The sequence below is a fragment of the Castanea sativa genome, chromosome 1 (assembly GCF_040712315.1).
Source record: "Castanea sativa cultivar Marrone di Chiusa Pesio chromosome 1, ASM4071231v1".
In the NCBI taxonomy this organism is placed as follows: Eukaryota; Viridiplantae; Streptophyta; class Magnoliopsida; order Fagales; family Fagaceae; genus Castanea; species Castanea sativa.
The window spans coordinates 26,332,268-26,347,264 of NC_134013.1; the positions used below are offsets into that span (position 1 = coordinate 26,332,268).

At 34.5% G+C, this 14,997-nt stretch overlaps 3 protein-coding genes across 3 annotated transcripts; all 3 read right to left on the bottom strand.

The window, feature by feature from the left end:
• Positions 1 to 1,364: 1,364 nt before the first annotated feature.
• On the bottom strand, positions 1,365 to 3,457 carry LOC142621903 (WAT1-related protein At5g64700-like). Its single transcript, XM_075795275.1, has 6 exons — positions 3,204 to 3,457; positions 2,834 to 3,013; positions 2,490 to 2,742; positions 2,229 to 2,387; positions 1,976 to 2,127; positions 1,365 to 1,719 (listed from the first exon to the last, which is right to left on the bottom strand). Exons 1-6 carry the CDS (start codon positions 3,374 to 3,376, stop codon positions 1,545 to 1,547), a joined length of 1,092 nt encoding a protein of 363 aa, XP_075651390.1. The 5' UTR covers positions 3,377 to 3,457; the 3' UTR covers positions 1,365 to 1,544.
• Positions 3,458 to 7,020: 3,563 nt separating this feature from the next.
• Positions 7,021 to 9,802, bottom strand: LOC142623720 (WAT1-related protein At5g07050-like). Its single transcript, XM_075797174.1, has 5 exons — positions 9,777 to 9,802; positions 8,585 to 8,701; positions 8,355 to 8,417; positions 7,815 to 7,931; positions 7,021 to 7,156 (listed from the first exon to the last, which is right to left on the bottom strand). Exons 1-5 carry the CDS (start codon positions 9,800 to 9,802, stop codon positions 7,021 to 7,023), a joined length of 459 nt encoding a protein of 152 aa, XP_075653289.1.
• A 3,019-nt stretch (positions 9,803 to 12,821) lies between these two features.
• On the bottom strand, positions 12,822 to 13,949 carry LOC142621576 (large ribosomal subunit protein uL6). Its single transcript, XM_075794868.1, has 3 exons — positions 13,387 to 13,949; positions 13,181 to 13,303; positions 12,822 to 13,076 (listed from the first exon to the last, which is right to left on the bottom strand). Exons 1-3 carry the CDS (start codon positions 13,759 to 13,761, stop codon positions 12,990 to 12,992), a joined length of 585 nt encoding a protein of 194 aa, XP_075650983.1. The 5' UTR covers positions 13,762 to 13,949; the 3' UTR covers positions 12,822 to 12,989.
• Positions 13,950 to 14,997: the final 1,048 nt, after the last annotated feature.

Genomic DNA, 14,997 nt, shown 5'->3' on the forward strand with positions numbered 1-14,997 from the left:
CTTTTGTCCAAACACTCTCAAACTTTAGTGAATAAAATCCAAACACCCTTAAAATTTAGGAGGTAAAATCTAAATTCTTAAGCTTCAGGGTGTAAAATCCAAACACCCACAAACTTTAGGTTGTAAAATTCAAACTCTGAAACTTCAGAGTGTAAAATTCAAACACCCATAAACTTTAGAGGTATTATTTGCAATTCATCCAAAAAATTATATATTCCCACGCATCGCGTTGTCATGCAACTAGTTTTAACTCTTAATATCTATACTATTTATAAGAGGGTTCCCCTTTTTGGACTGAACTTTTATGTGGTTCAGAAACAACCCCTAAACCTTAGTTTAACAGGGAAAAAACTTGAGGACAACCTGATAAAAATATATCAACTCCACTTAAAATGCTTACAAAATACGACACTCTCCTACTAATCCATGTCTTCAAAGCAAACTTATCCCAATAAAAAAATAAAAAGGGGGGATATTATGACACTAGCCAAAAAAAAAAAAAAAAAAAAAGCCTCATCCCATGCGTAAATCACGTGTGATAAGGCTAGTAATTGTATTAGCGCATTTGAGTTAATTAGGGTAAGAAATACCATTGGAGGAGGAATTCAAGGTAATGAACATTGGAAGAGTTGTTTTGTAAACGTATATATTAATTAGAATGAATTGTCAACCTCAAGCATATGTTCTTGATGCTTAAAAAGTGGATTCTGGTATTTTATTTTTATTTTATTTTATACAAGATATAATTCTACTCTAGCCTAATCTAAGTGTATATGTGTGTGAACTATGAAACTCCCTCCTGAAAACTTGAACTCCGGCCTTACCCTTCACACCTCACAAGCACTTATACTTGTGAAGTGATTATCGCACCAAGGGTGTGCGGTGGTGAGAATACTGGTATTTTGATTTTTTCGGTAACTGATATCTTAATGAAGAAATTATGCTTGCTAATTTGTCAAATTCGGGATGTCAATTTGGTAGGGAGGAATCTTATGAAACCTCTATACTGCGGAAAATGGGACAAATCTTGGAGATTTTTGCTAATGGTTTGAAAATCTTAAAAGACTTTAATACATGCCACAGTAGAGAAGCAGAAAATGGCATTAATTGATTGGGGTACGTAATATTCATGTCTCAACGTGTGTCAGGTCCCTTCTCTACCAAATGAAATGTTGTATGTTCTGTGATTATAATCACTTTGCATCTCTTTATCCTTCAGAGTATAAATTTGTTTCACATGTTGCACTCCCTGCTTCTAAACTTGAAATAGCAACAATGTGCTCTCTCTCTTTTGTACATATCATTCTGTTCAGTTCATATAACTAGTGGCATCCAGGATTACTAATGATGAAAGTTCCAATCCAGTTGCGAATTCCTGAAGTACTTCATAAAGTGATGTTGCAGGTTTACAACCTTTGCTTGCAAACGAAATGATAAGAATGGTTGTTCTGACAATCAAATGAAAAGTAAAACATCTAATCTGTTTTACAAGGGAAATGAAAAACACCTATATATTTGTATTTATTTTCCGATAAAGGTGTATTTCATTTTGTTTCATTTGTGACAGAATTCATCTGAGTCTCATTGATGGAAATCTCTTCCATTTTGTCATCATCAAATCCTTTTTCATCGTCTGGCTGCGCAATGACAAGAATTTCTGTCCTTTTTGCCCAAAGTACACAGTAAAGGCCTGCAATGATGAGAGACGCTCCTACCAAGCTGGGCAACACCAAATATACAAAAGAAAGTAGTTTAGTTCCTCATTTCCTCCCTAGCAATATGGACAATTAATACACACAATGCCAGATTGTTTGTGAGGTTCTATTATTTACTAACAATTGTGACATGTAGCAGAAAACAGAAAATTGTGATAGAAAGCTACAACTGGATTGTGATAAGCAAATTTTTATGATAGGAGAATCAGAAACCAATGACTTGCAAGTGGCAGAAAGAATGTGTTCTATCTATAGCCCACCTGCCCACGCGTAGTCTCTCTGCAAAAGCAATTGCCGAGAATAGTCCCACAACAATTAAGAGTAGTGGACTAAACATTGCTGCAAAAACTGGTCCCTTATTACTGATACACCATGTTTGCAAGTAGTAGACTAAAGCTGAGATCACCACTCCCTATTACAAAAGTAAGCAGGAAGAGATGAAGACTATAATGTTTTACTTTCAAAGGTATCAAATTCCATGAAAGACACGCATTTGTAAGAGTAAACACTCACACTGTAGAGGATGGTTAATAGCTGCATGTTCCACTCCAGCTTCCATAAGTCTAGATTTCTTGCAAAAAACAGGGCAAGAAAAAAAGATTGCAACGATGCAAAGAAGCAAATCAAAGTGTTCAGCGATAATCTAGCTGGGTAGACTTTGTAGACCACAGCCTGAGAATAAATAGACCAAATTTGGGGAAAAAATATGAACAAAGAAAGGAATTTTTTCATACATGATATATTGCCATCATTTGAAAATATATGGTACATCACCTGCAGAATCAGCCATAAACTCCATGCTATGTGACTTGTCAGAATAAGTGCAGCACCCTTAATCCAGTTATCCTTGCCATGGCTCAACTCACAACTGTTGGTGCTACAGATGATTATCAGAGGCCTGTGCACAAAGCCTTTGAAAAGATATCTTCCCTTCCAGAAGGTAAAAGTAAGTGCCCCACCAATGCAAATCAGTGTACCCAGCACCTTAGCTTGACCTCTAACACTTGCTATGTTCAATGTCTCCATCCTAAATTAGAGATATAAAATCAAATGAAGGGCATCTGGTGAACTAGTAAAGAAGGTAACTGCATTTTATATGAGGGAAGCTGAGATAATACCTGAGTATTACTGCTATGAGGAAGGTCAAACTAGGGATAACATTACTTAAGGCACTTGCAACTGTTGGAGAAGTGTATGCTAAACCAGCATAGTAAACATTAAGATGGATGGTTGTCCCAAGTGACGAAAGCAAAAAAATCTTTGCAATCACAGAGAATGAGAGTGGAGGCCTATTTTTCCTGCTTTGCAAGAAGAAAATAAATAATTTTTTTTTTTCTCAAATGCTCCAGCAACTAGTCATGAGCCTAAAAGGCATATGATCACTGACCATATGCCTTTCTAGTGATTAGCTTACATCTCAATAGGGGAAAAAATGGTGCACGCACACACACACATCACTGAAGACTGACCATAAGAAGGATAACTAACCTTTCAAGTACATAAGCAAAGGGACCTAACAAAAGCATGGCAAGTATATGCCTGTAAACCACAAAGACAAGTTGATTGAGTCCCTTTTCAAGAGCAATTTTCGTTAGGATATTTGCTCCACCATACGCTAACTGGACTATTGCCATTGCCCCATAAGAAGCAAAGGACTTCATGGCTATTCGTAATGCATTTCCTCTTGATGTTCATCTGGTATAAGTAGTAGTGGACAGGCAACCTCAGCCACCTCTTCAAAGGGACTGTTTAGATACCGCTTATTTTGCTGAAAATTGAAAATTTATTGTTGAAAACACTGTAGCAAAATAATTTTTAAGTTATGAATAGTGCTGTGGGACCCAAGATTTACCTAGAAATTTGCGTTTTCACAAGTTTGACTGGGTTATGAACAGTGCCGTGAGACCCAACCAAAAACGCAACTTCATTTCTACGCAAACGCACGCAAAGAATCATTTTTTTAAGCCTCATATGGGAAGAACGACATTTCAATAATAGCAAGTGGAATGCATTATCACACTACCAGTATGCTTGAAAAGCATAGTACCACACTTGAAACAGAAGTCAACCTATCAGACACTCTCTTTTCCCAATTAATATTTCCTATTTCTTTAATTTTGTGATTTCTATAGAGAAATTTTATTATGGAATGTCTAGTTAAAGGAGCTGTACTGCTTTTGAGTGAACTTCCTACAGAAGGAACAGTTCAACACACCTTTAGCACATTTTATTCCTTGCAGAAGGAACAGTTCAGCACTTATTGATCTTGGAAAGCCCTCATAAAAGATTGATACGTAGGTAATTTAGCTTGCTTTGTTGTAATTTTACCTCAATTTATATTTGTTTGAACTATGATTAAATTTACCACTTCCTAATAGCTTAACCTTTTATTACAACTAGCCGTAGACCCACACGATGCATGAGAATATAAATATTATGAAATAAAGTGTAATATATAAAAAGTAATCATTACTTTAAGTATTGTCTATTTTTTTAAAAGATTTTTACAAGGTTTTTTTTTTTTTAAATCTTTTTTATCTCTACAAATATATCATTTTATTATCTTTTGTGTGTTTGATTAATTTTTTTAAAGGTGAACCATATTCTTCTAACTTCTATTGTAGTGTATTATATTTTCTTGATATACAACTAAACTTTATAAGTTTCTAATTTATTATTCATTTTCTCATCTCTTAAGGAATAAGGAAATTATCATAATACTCAAAACTCAACACAAAATTACAATATTATGTTAGCCAAAATTAAAATGAAACTAAAGGAATAAAAAATAGACTTTATAATAATCTATTACTCAAACAATTGGTAGGCATATTCAAATTCATATTTCCAAAAGAAACTTATTAACCCAAACCAAAATTCAACCAAAGCTATAAAAAGGGAAAGAAAAGACTTTCTAATTAGAAATTAGGGGAAAAAACACAATACCAAAACACATATTAAAAAAGAAAGAACAAAAATCCAGAGAGAGAGAGAGAGAGAATACTCACAGTTTTGTGGGGGGAAAAATATGGACTAAATGAGGAAAATGATATCAAATCTATACAAAATGAAATGGGGAGAAGAAGATTCAAAATATAAGAAAGAAGAAGAAAGTGTAAACGGTAAAGTTGAGAGTAGGGGGATAAAGAGACAAAAAGGGAGGGAAAATGTTGGAAAAAATGTAATAGTAGATGTGAATTAATAGGGAGAAGAAGATTTTTTTTAAAAAAAAAATTTAGAATAGGGAGGAAGAAAAGTTTAAATAGAAAAAAGAAAATATAGAAAATAAGTGGATTTCGTGGCTACTGATGTGGCTCAACAGAAGCGTAACAACAATAAATACTATGCTTTAGCTTTTAGATATAATATATATATATATATATATATATATATATATATATTGATCAGTAATTTACCATAATATCAGAGTCCTGAATTTATTCCTCCCATTTAGAATGTTAAAAACCCATGTGTTGAAACTCACTTATTAAGAGGGAGTTTCAGCATGAAAGAAAGTGTTAGAATTATGATTAAATGATTATATTTACCATTTCTTAATAATTTAAACTTTTGAAAAAATCGATAATTTATCAATAGTTAGTGTTGTTTATAGCTTGATTTCATCAGTTAAATCATTTTAGAAATATGTCCAATACCTATAACTTCAATCCTGACTGTCTAACAGACTGCTTGCAGTGTTGATACGTTTGTGCTGTGTTTTAGATATAAGGAAGGAGTTTCTGATTGTGAAGTGGACAGTGTGTTCTTCAGTTAGTCTGACTGCAGGTTTATTCTAATAGTACCTTCTCTCTTAATTTAATCTACAAAATTGTCCCATTAAGTATCAACATGGTAATAAGTGGAACATGTAAACTTTAGCTTTAGTGGAAGATGGCATGATTGACATTAAATGTGCTACCAACTTGTACAGTTTTGAGCACTAGACTATCTATCGAAGACTCGAGTTGTTGCTGTAGCACTTTTGAACAATTTTTTAATGAATGCCCCATTGCTCAGATTGCCTGATCCAACTCACCGTGGCCCATCAGTTTCTCAAGAATGAAGGCAACTTCAGCAAGTGGATAGATCACACTGTTGCAGCATTCTCAACATCTCTTCAGAAGAATCACAGGGCCTTAATCCATCGCCCATAGGGCTTCCAGTTGTAATATGGCAGTAGGATCACAATCTCTTTGATTCTAAGCTCGGTCTTGATAGCTCAAGGAATAGATGGAGTTTGTTCTTCCTCTTTCATTCAATATATTCTTTACTCTAAAAAAAATAAATAAATAAATAAAAATTCAAGCCTTTTACTGAAGGAAACATTGGCAGGTAAAATTTTTTGTTTCAACTTGCCTTACAAATTGCTAATGCAGCGTGTTATTTCATTTCAAGGTCAAAATGCTACCGGGAAATCACTCTCGTGTTTTTCAAAAGATAAACCAACATGGCAATATCCCTGAAAATCATGTGCCACAGTAATACTGCTGCAAGACCATTAACTTGTGGAAAGATTTTAGAGGGTCAGAGAAACCTGAACTATGCAATGAATAATTTTTTGAAAAATACTAAGTAGGATGAGCATGCAAAACAGGGGCGGGAATTTTAGAATAAATTATAAGAAAAGAAAAACAATCATATCTTCAATCACTAGTTCAGTACTCTACATAACATGGAAAACCAATATTTAACATACACGCATGTGTGTGGATGGAAAACAATGTGATCAGCCTAAATTGGTCAGTCTCTTTCAATACCTTGGCCCTTCTCACTGGGAGGTTCGCTTTTGAGCATTAGTTGATAGTACTCCTTGCTCCTTCCCCACAGGACAGAATAAAGACCTCCAACCACCATAATGCCACCCAATAGACTGTTAATAAGAACATGAATGGCATGAAATTAGCTAACAATAACACAAAAGAAGAAAAATTAAGTACTGCTTTTTAAATTGTTCTTGTAAAGCTACGTTCAAATTAACTGGAGGCAAACCTTCCCCAACTTAACTGCTCAGACCATACTAGAGCAGAGAAGATAGTTGTTATAAGCAATGAAAGTGGAGAAAATATGGCCACATAAAATGGCCCTTTCTTCTCTATACACCAAACTTGCAACCCGTATGTGAATCCAGTAACTAGAATACCCTTCATATATAACAAGCAAGACATGCATTAATCCAACAACCATAAAGAAAATTATGAGGAAAAAGATATTTTGACAAAGCAAAAAAATATAACGAAGCAAAGAGCCAAGACATACACAATACGCTAGGGAAGCAAGTTGAATATCCCATCCTATCTTCCATGAGTTAAAGTTCCGCTGCAAGGCAGCTGCTATGACAGTGGATTGCACAGAACTGAGGAGACACTGCAGAGCGGACAGCTTTAGCTTGGCAGGATATTGCGTAAGAAGCTTTGGTTGCATGATGAGCCATAATGACCAAGCTACAGAACAGAGAAACATAAGCACAGGGCCTACAATCAAGTTCTTATGACCCCCAACGTGAGATGTTTCAGTGCTTCTTCCCCCAGGGCATGGAGCATGGGGGATTTTCAAAGGACCACCCCGGTAGAAGCTAAGTAGTATGGCTCCTCCAACAGTTATGAACATACCGACAATCTTTAATATACCATAAAATGAGCTCCAACCTACAATCTCCATCCTACCATTTTGTGTTTTTCAATAATTTTGTGATAAATGCTGGAAAGAATAAGATAGCTAAAAGATAGATGTAACCAATTAACTATTACTAGCTATAATGAAAGTACAAAATGGAGTACCAGATAACCACATGGTTTCTTAATCAATATCTTTGCCCATTGGTTGATTTATGCATTTGTACCCATATGACTTTATAACACAGTTTAATATGGTCAGAAAAGTATGTCATAACTTATATATGTGTTATTAGGAGGGGCAGTTCACATGCTATATAATTTTCAACCAAGCTTCTGCGAAGATCAGTTAAAAATTGCAAGGCAAAGCAAATGTAACTTGTAGATTGATTTATAAATAAATAGTATTCTTCTCTCTTGAATACTAGCTGTATACTTGCATATAAATGAAATTCAATATAGATGGAAAGCAAAATTTTTGCCTCACCTCAGCAGAACAGAGAAAATAAATGTGACTACTGGGATGGTATTAAGCATCGCAGTGCCATATGTGGCCGAGGTATAACGACGGGCCATATAGTAGAAATCCAGGCTCGCTGCAGGTCTACATTTCAATAATCTTCAAGTTGGAAAAGTTTCAGACCAAAAAGAAAAAGGGAAAAAGTAGACAAGCTGATTAAGGTAGTTGAGCAAGATGTGCATAATTCTTCTTAATCATCGGAGGCATTAGGTTACCTATCACCAGGTCTAGATTGGCTTGCAAACTACAGTCTTAAGGATGATTAATGGGCTACATATCTTAAATTCCTTCAAAAGGTCTTGACATTTTTTTTCTTTTTGGTGTTGTGGCTAGCTAGATTTATGAAGTTGCTTCTAAATCACCCCAAAATAAAAATCCAAATTGCATTTTTTTTTTTAATTTTCAAGAAAAAAAACTCCTTAAGGCCTCAGAAGTTCTTTCAAAATACTAAGCCAACATTATGATACACACTTTTGCTGCTTATTGCAAAGTTCTTTGTGTACTCACCCACATAAAGCAGCAAGGAAGATCTTGCAGAAGAGGCCCAACGACAGCGAACAATGTGTCATCCTATAGAATAACATGATGAGGAAGCATATTAGAACCTATACTCAGCATGAGTTACATTTTCAATTTTTATTTGGGAAAAGTTAAAGTTACTATACTTTTGGAAGTTGAGGCCAATAATGGCAGGAAAAGATTGACAGCTAAAACCATGTACAGAAAGGAATACCAACCTTTCCAATAGAAATGCAAAGGGTACCAAAACGATCGTAGCAATAGCTTGCCCGTAAGCATTGAGCACCAGAGGACTCATTCCCTCATTGAAGGCAGCCTTGCTTATAAGGCCATGCCTGCATATGACAACTGTATCAAAAGCATTGCCAGCAAGGTTTGGTGGTTAACCACTGCTACTTTTATAGCTTTGTAAAGGTTCACGGTGCAGCCTTAAAAATAAAACTGAGAGATATAGCAATTATTAAGCAAAATGGAAGAGAATTAAAAGGGAATCTACATAAAGAACTGCAATAGATGGAATGGCATTTTTCCTTTTAAATTTTGAGGAAATCCCACTTTGCACTGTAAATAAAATGCACTATGGCAAATACCAGCAAACAGTCTTCACTACTTTCGCTTGGATAAGACATACATAGTATAAGATCAACTAAGCAAGTCCCACATGGTGAGCTACCCACCCCATAACCAATATCATTTCATTAGGACATGATAAAATTATTGGTCATATTTGCACGAAACGCTAATCACAATAGAACTACTTGTAATTGGTTATATGGTCTAAATCAACATTCTGGGATACAAGATTTGACACACTTTATTAATGGCAGAAAGCAAATTAAACTAATCATGCACAAAAGGTGAGTCATCTTAGCTAGCAGTGAATTATCTTTAAGCGCGAGTGACGTGCTATGTTGGGAAGGATAGGCAGACTAGATAGATTATCCTAACATAAACAAGAAGGTTTTTTTTTTTTTTTTTAAGAAACAAACACAGACAGGAAGAGGAAAAGGGATTTTAACACAAATGAAAAAAGGAATTTAGGTTGCTGTACTGAGAGTGTACTCCTTAATTTTTTTTTTTTTTTTTTTTTTAAAGTTTGGTTGCTGTAGCGATCAACTCTACAACATTACACTGCAAAGGAATGTCAGATATTCTTTTTATTCATCCCTTTGTTTTGTACTCTGTTAAGTGGAATATAAACAACGGTCAATTTGGTTATTATTTTTCTGAAACGTCATTCTCTTCTTTTATAATGTTTTGCTCAAAAAGTTGACGCTTTATGAATGGTGGAAAGTTCATGGCACCTTGTATCTTTGGACGTTCGACGTAAGCTGGGAAGAAACAAGTAAGCATGGCCGTGGGGGCTGCAATAACGCAAACTTTTCTTCAAATTAAGGTCTTTCGACATACCTTCTTATTGTTTCCAAGAACAGCATTCTCAAAGAGTAATTTAATTTTTTTTTATTGTGAAACGAGTAAATCAATATTTTAACATATATTAACAATAATTCAAACAAACATTAATTACTGGTATTACTTTGGGTTTTTTTCTTTAAATGATAATTCAATACTCAAAATAAAGAGATTTGAATTCTAGATATCTCTATTGAATTGAAAACAACATGAGAATGCAATCAGTTTAACTACAAGTCACTTGACAATTTAATATCTATTTTAATATATTGATGAATCACTTTACTTATTTTATAATAGATGATTGGGATTTTAAAAAGTAAAAACTCTTAAGAAGAAAAAAAAAGGATTGCTAGTAGATTATTATTTAAGCGAACATGAAAAATGGACCTGAATTTAGTTGATTATATTGGGAGGCGAGCCTCCGAAGTGACTCAAAGCTAATTTGCTTTGGATGTGTTTTTGTTACACAAACTTTCATCCTATTCGGTATGTGATTCCGAACCACAATTTTCATTTTTTAAACACTAAAAACTATTGTTCTAAAAAAGACAATACGTTTGGTTAGGGTGTTTTTTTAGAGGAGTGTTTGAGTTATGTTACTTATTTTTGAATGTTTAAACACTGAATTTAAAAAACTCCTCTTACTAATTTTCAACTTTCAATTTTCAATTAACATTGATTAATAACACTTCTATAAATATGTTGAAAACCATATGATCCACTTGATTATACAACACAAAGCTTCCTTCTTCTATTCCAATCAAGGCCCACTTGTCAGCTTTAAAAAAAAAAACACAAACATACCAAACACATTATTTGAAATATGATACTGAACACATTTTTTGCTTTAAGAATACTATGAACACTATTTTCACAACACTTTTTAAACCTCAATTTCCACATCATTTTAAACAATATTTTTTAAATCACATTTCTCACATCATTTTAAACAATGATACTAAAAATCTCCGAGAGCATAGCTTTTTAGTAACATGAAGTAACTCAAAGCTATTTTGCTTTGGGCAGCGTTTGTTACACACTCTTCAGCATGAAGGCATCAATAAACTCCTAAAAACTACCAATTGCATTTACCAGAACTCTTTACCAATCTAGTGTGAGATGAGTAAGAATTGTCAGCTTTTATTTTTGAACATATTTTTTAAATCACATTTCTCACATCATTTTAAACAATGATACTAAAAATCTTCCGAGAGCTTAGCTTTTTAGTAACATGAAGTAACTCAAAGCTATTTTGCTTTGGGCAGCGTTTGTTACACACTCTTCAGCATGAAGGCATCAATAAACTCTTAAAAACTACCAATTGCATTTACCAGAACTCTTTACCAATCTAGTGTGAGATGAGTAAGAATTGTCAGCTTTTATTTTTGAACATATATTCAATCCATAAATATTCATTATAAATGATCGTAAATCATTTTATACAATCATGATTTACACAATCAAAAGGGGCTAGCATGTATACCTTATGGAGTCGAGATTATTGATTTAAACATTTCCTTCTCCCTCACTTTAAAGTCAAAAATAATTGATAGTATTAAAGACTTTTCTTTTAAAAAATAAAGAAATTAATTCTACATATATTCACGAAGAACCTTATGATTCGAAGACATTACCCAGGTTTTCTCTATATGTAGAACTTGGGTTCAAATCCTTGTCCCTCACTTGTAAGCAAAGAAACAGTCCCTCACTTGTAAGCAAAGAAACAGTTCCACAATTTTTCAAAGACACAAGATTTGCATGAATTTGACACCAAAACTTAAACTTGTTGTATACCATGTAATAATTTTAAAAAGAAAAAGAAACCTTGTCTCGTACCTCCAAATTATTGGTTAAGTAAAAAACCAATAAATTTGGGTAATCTTTTTTTAAGTGTATATGTGTAAAGCCCTCCCCTAAAGACTTGAACCCTAGCCCCCAACACCCCACAAGTATAAATGCTTGGGAAGCGACCACCGCACCAAGAGTACGCGGTGGTATAAATTTGGATAATCTTGAATGGATGATAACTGATAAGTTCCATGCCATCAATGCACAAAAAGTAAACAATCAGTCATGATTCGGAGTAAAGGGAGATAGATTCAGGTTTTACCATACATGGATGACTTCTTGAACCATCCTTTTTAGAATTAAAGATCGAATCAGGATGACTTAGCATGGACTCAAACATGGATCAAGATCAAGCACATATCACACACAAAAATCATTAAAGTTTTAGGCAATATCAGCATCTGAAGCTATCACATAATGCGTCTTAGAAATTCAAACACACCCATGCCTAGTTTGATAACCTACTCCAATGGTAATTTAACTGATTCTAGACATCCATTGACAACAAATTCAATAACTAAAAGTTGGCATTTATCTACCCAATCACAGAAATCAACTACTCCATTGGGGGTCCAGCCAAAGAAAACGTACATTCAGAGTGTGAGCTTCAAACTATAAAAGTTTGAACTTTTTTCCTTAAGTCATCAAATTCAAAATACAATTCTAACTGTTATCAAGTCATCAAGTTGACATTTATGATTACTATTGTAGGGATCTTGAATTACTGAAAGTTGAGAGTTAGCACACACCTTAAGGACTAAAGGAGCCTTATTATGAAATCTTGACACAACAGATAGAAAAGCAGGTTAACATGCTACCTATTGATGTAGGACTTGTTCACTATGTTTTGCCTAAAATAAGTGGATAAGGGGTATTCAAACCAAGTTCTAGGACAACCAGACAATACCACCGAATCACCATAGCTGTTGGCATGGTGGACTCGATCACTTAATCAACTATTCAACTCACACGTGAACAAGATGATAACTATGTGAACAATAAGTCTGGCCACCACCGCCATGTAGTAATATTAGCCCATTATTTGGCGTGGTAGGTCAAATTCAGATCCACTATCCACAGAGTTTGTTTTAGAAGACCAAACTCTGCTCCAAAATAAGAATTTCTACTCAAAAGTATGCAACATAAATACTAAGAGGCATAGACACAATTGTAGATTTGTACAAGATGAAAAACCATTCAATCAACACTAACTCATATTAATAAGGCAAAAAATTAAAAATCCAGCAAAGCAGAATGACATAATCAAAGAAGGTAAAAGAATCCAAAATTTGATAATCCAAAAACCATGTAGCACTACATCCATTGCTTATTAAAAACAAAATAACTAGGTTGTAATAATCAATCTTCCTCAGCAATTGTGTCTTTCTCACTCACATAGATGCCGTCAAGAAACTTGCGGATATCTTTGTTCTTAACGTGGCATTTCTGTTAATCAAAACAAAACAAGACAATATTTTGAGAGTGATATCACATGACTAAACACAAACACAAACATACATTGATAGTAATTAGAGTCCATAGTAACATACTTGGTTGATAAGAGCAGCTGAGCGTGAAACAAGCTCGATATCATTTCCATCCAAAACGAGCTCATCCTTCACCTTCTCAGATCGAAGAATTGTCACGCCCTCAAGCATATCCACTTTCCGAACCTGACACACCATATATACACATATAAACAAAACAAAGCAAAGCAAATCAAAGGCAAAGAGTGTTTGTGTGAAAGAAAAGGGACCTTTTTCTCGCCGAGAAAGTTTCGGATCTCGATGGAGCGATTGGAGTTGGTGATGGAGGCGTTAATGGGGAAATGGGCATACACAAATCTCATTTTGTATCGGTACCCTTTGGTCACACCGGTGATGAGATTCTCCACATGGCTCAGAGCGGTCCGAATCGCCGCCGAGGTTTTCCTAGACCCGAACCAGGCCTCTATCTTCAGCGTCCTCTTCCCTGTGCTCTCGTCCTTCAGAAGCTGGAAATCGAGGTTGAGGTGCTTGAAATTGCGGGTGAGCTTTCCGCGTGGGCCCTCCACCTCTATCACCTTCGCGTGCACCTTTATCTTCACCCCATCGGGGATCTCCATTGTATCTGAAGATACAATCGTCTTCATCTCTCTTCTTCTTCTTCCTAGGTCTCAACTCTCAACGCCTCCTCCTCACAACCCTAACCCTAACCCTAGCAACCAATACAAATCAAGAATTCGTTGAAGCCCTTTTTATATATGTGTGTGTGACTTTGGATTTTCGGATCTTCATTTTGTCCTCGCACAGGCCCACCTATGAATCCCAAACTCTATTTCCAAACTTCAGGCCCATGGTTAGCCTCTTAACACTTTTTTTATTTTCTTATACATTTTTATAGATTTTAAATCTTTAAAATTTTATTGCATCGGTAATAATTGCTATTTATCCCCAAATCAAGACATAAATAATTATTTTTTTTATTGGCATAATTGATTGTCATTCTTGTTTGTCTTGTGTGCATATGTAATTGATAATAATGAAAGTATCTATGTAAATTGACAAAAATATCAAATTTATGTAATCAAAATCAATCTTCTTTAAATTTATGTGAAAAACTGTTGTTTAAATATCTCTACTAAAAAGTTTTTTTCTCATTGTTATCAATCACCCAAACACATTTTGCACCTAAAAATTCATGAAAATGCATTAGTATAGTCTAATACATTGGATTGAGATCCGATACAATACAATATCACATTAAAGGGTCTAGATCAAAAACACTTTAGAATCTTAACCCTTGGACCAATTTTTTTCTTTTTAATCTTTTTAACTCCTATTTTTTTTTAACCTTCATCTCTCACATTTTTTTAATCTTTTAACTTCTATATTTTTAACCTTTGTCTCTCACATTAAAGGAGGTATTGTACGGTGCGGTGCAATAGCTAACAAATCTAAATCCCAATGCATCAATGGGTCTTTACTTCAGTTTACTTCCTCGTAGGCCTGCACAATCGCATCACATGTGGTTTTTCCTTCCATTACAAGGAGGGGGAAAAAATTAAGGGTGGCTATTCTGTTAGAGAAATGATATGTCCACAACATTTTTACAACAAATCTTAAGTGGCAGGTTGTTACTGGTTGTTAGTGTTGGAGCAAAAAAGTAATCTTAGTGTTAAGTTCAAATTTGAACCAATAATAACTAACCACCTATAATTTGTTGTGAAAATATTGTAAAAATATTGTGGACGTAGCACCTCTCATTCCGTTACCATGCTGATATTTACAAGTAGTCACTAATTAATACACACAACTCATCACATTGTTACCACACTGATATTTACAAGCAGTCACTAGTTTATGTACATCTCTATCTCTATCTCATT

Coding starts and splice junctions, on each gene's coding strand:
- LOC142621903 (XM_075795275.1), bottom strand. CDS start 3,376: ATGAAGTCCTTTGCTTCTTATGGGGCAATGGCAATAGTCCAGTTAGCG. Junction 2,743..2,833: donor CTCATAGCAGTAATACTCAG/GTATTATCTCAG, acceptor TCTCTAATTTAG/GATGGAGACATTGAACATAG. Junction 1,720..1,975: donor GAGAGACTACGCGTGGGCAG/GTGGGCTATAGA, acceptor GGTGTTGCCCAG/CTTGGTAGGAGCGTCTCTCA.
- LOC142623720 (XM_075797174.1), bottom strand. CDS start 9,802: ATGCTGTTCTTGGAAACAATAAGAAG. Junction 8,702..9,776: donor TTCTTGGAAACAATAAGAAG/GTATGTCGAAAG, acceptor TGTCATATGCAG/GCATGGCCTTATAAGCAAGG. Junction 7,157..7,814: donor ATTTTCTCTGTTCTGCTGAG/GTGAGGCAAAAA, acceptor TCTGTTCTGTAG/CTTGGTCATTATGGCTCATC.
- LOC142621576 (XM_075794868.1), bottom strand. CDS start 13,761: ATGAAGACGATTGTATCTTCAGATACAATGGAGATCCCCGATGGGGTG. Junction 13,304..13,386: donor ACTTTCTCGGCGAGAAAAAG/GTCCCTTTTCTT, acceptor ATGGTGTGTCAG/GTTCGGAAAGTGGATATGCT. Junction 13,077..13,180: donor CAGCTGCTCTTATCAACCAA/GTATGTTACTAT, acceptor TTTGATTAACAG/AAATGCCACGTTAAGAACAA.